Genomic DNA, 2,281 nt, shown 5'->3' with positions numbered 1-2,281 from the left:
TAGGGAAAGGAAGACGCCTTCCTTTGAATAACAATTCTGAAATTGCACTTTCAGTATGGAGTAATAAAGGTAATATTATTATCTTCTGGTTACTGGAATTTTTTCTTCCTGTATAAAAGAAAAATGACATTGTGTCCTTTGCAGAGTATGGTTAGGTACATAAAGTAAGTAGGTTAGTATTCAAGATTCACCTCAATCCTAGTTGCATTTTTTTTTTTTTTCCAGTATGCGGGCTTCTCACTGCTGTGGCCTCTCCGTTGCGGAGCACAGGCTCCAGATGCGCAGGCTTTGGACGCGCAGGCTCAGCAACCATGGCTCACGGGCCCAGTCGCTCCACAGCATGTGGAATCTTCCCGGACCGGGGCATGAACCCGTGTCCCCTGCATCGGCAGGCGAACTCTCAACCGCTGTGCCACCAGGGAAGCCCCCTAGTTGCATTTTTTAACAATCAAAAGTTCTATCAAGACAGATTTTCTAAGGTTTAATTGGTTTGATTAGTTTTATTTAAAGCCATATGCTTTAAATTATCATTTTGCTTAGTTATCATTCATTAATTGATTCAATTTTATCACATCAGTCTTAGCTATCTATGAGTTGTTATTTTAGGCCATTAGTTCATCCCTTCCCCCTCTTTTTCTCTTCCATATTCTTCCTTTTCTTTATTCCTTTCGGTCATTAATTTCTACATATGTTTATTGAACTATTATATATAACCCGGCATTAGGCTATGGGTTTTTCTGTAACAATCTCAATTTAGACCTTCCACCTTCTTAAATATGACATGGTTATCCTTTGAAAGTGGAGATGTTTATCATCATTATCGGGTAGTATTTTATAAGCATTTATTCCTAAAACTTCATGAATATCACATCTAAAATGAACAGTTGTCATTCGGTGTGAATAAAAACAACCTACAGAATTAAATATAGCTCACGGTGATTTTGAAATCTTGGACAAGAGGAATACTCTCGTTTCTTTAATTTGAAAAAAAACTCACAGAACTTCCCAAAACTATTTGAGAGTTGAGCAGCTTGGAATGGTATGTGTTTGTGTGGATAACACCTTAAAAATATAGATACCCAGAGGCACTGTCCCTTAAATCCTGATCCACTAGTTCCAGGGATTTAAAAAATCCTGCCCAGGTGATTCTCACGCAGCCAGTCTTCAGACTGGCATCTCGGAATTATGGCTATTCTGGACATCCTGTAGTACATTTTATGATTGCCTTAGTTTCTCCTGTATTCAACTATTTTATTTCCTGTCTGATAATTATAGTAAGGACAGCTGCACAGGCTTTTGCTGTTTGTGAGCACCTGGTTGAGGTGGGCAACTGGTTGCTGAAATGTGGCCTGTCCTCTACTTGACTAGTGGTGTGCCATCTTTTTCTAATTATTCTATCTGAAGGGCACCTTTTCTTATTTGAACAAAAGTGTTATGTGGTCTGAAGCTGGCCGTGATGGAAATCGATCAAACTGGTACTCTGGGGCTTCCCTGGTGGCGCAGTGGTTGAGAGTCCGCCTGCCGATGCAGGGGACGCGGGTTCGTGCCCCGGTCCGGGAAGATCCCACATGCCGCGGAGCGGCTGGGCCCGTGAGCCATGGCCGCTGAGCCTGCGTGTCCGGAGCCTGTGCTCCACAATGGGAGAGGCCACAACAGTGAGAGGCCTGCGTACCACAAAAAAAAAAACCAAAAAAACAAAAAAAACTGGTACTCTGCAGACTGATTCAGCCTATTGACATTTTTTTAGGCCTTTGCTGATATTTGTGCTTTAATATGAAAATCCAGTTTTCTTTGAAAAGATGGAATATCTGGCCATACTTGAGCATATTATCCCTAATTTGAGGATTTGCAGGTGCTAAGTAGAGGCTTCCTCCTTTAGATGGATGATGTTTTCCTGTTCAAGTCTCCACTGCTCCATATCTTACACTCACTCCAGCCTTACCTGTGTGCATGACCTTCCTGGCTTGTGTAGGCAACTGAGTTTACAGCCCCTGAAGTAGACCTTGACACTTGGGAAAATACATCTCCAGAGCCCCTCAAATTCCCTGATTCTCAGGTGTCACTGTAACATCTAGGTTCATCAGTATCAATAAGCAGGGAGGAACGGTTGTATCCTAGGTAGCCAGCAGGTCTCATTCATTAGGCAGCTGTCTGCCTTCTGGGGACCAGCCTGGATTGAAGCATGCTGAGCTGGTTCAGATTTATGCCAGAGACTGGATCTCTAGGTTACTCCAGGGAGGTCAAGACCCATCACCTGAAATCTGAGAAACTCAAGGGTCTT

General features: G+C 42.7%; 1 protein-coding gene across 3 annotated transcripts in view; it reads left to right on the top strand.

The window, feature by feature from the left end:
* CHEK2 (checkpoint kinase 2) overlaps positions 1–2,281 on the top strand; it is a 36,872-nt gene that overhangs the window by 8,392 nt on the left and 26,199 nt on the right. For 2 of the 3 annotated variants that reach the window (XM_007461146.1, XM_007461145.1), the window contains exon 3: positions 1–69. This exon is cut by the window's left edge and continues 88 nt beyond it. The exons of the other annotated variant lie outside the window; for it this stretch is intronic. In XM_007461146.1, the coding sequence (XP_007461208.1) occupies positions 1–69 (69 nt within the window). The remainder of the gene's footprint in view (positions 70–2,281) is intronic. 3 annotated transcript variants of the gene reach the window in all.

Source organism: Lipotes vexillifer, unplaced genomic scaffold (genome assembly GCF_000442215.2).
Source record: "Lipotes vexillifer unplaced genomic scaffold, Lipotes_vexillifer_v1.1 scaffold691, whole genome shotgun sequence".
NCBI lineage: Eukaryota > Metazoa > Chordata > Mammalia > Artiodactyla > Lipotidae > Lipotes > Lipotes vexillifer.
The sequence above is the reverse complement of the archived record's forward strand: the minus strand, read 5'-3'. Positions and strand labels throughout refer to the sequence as shown.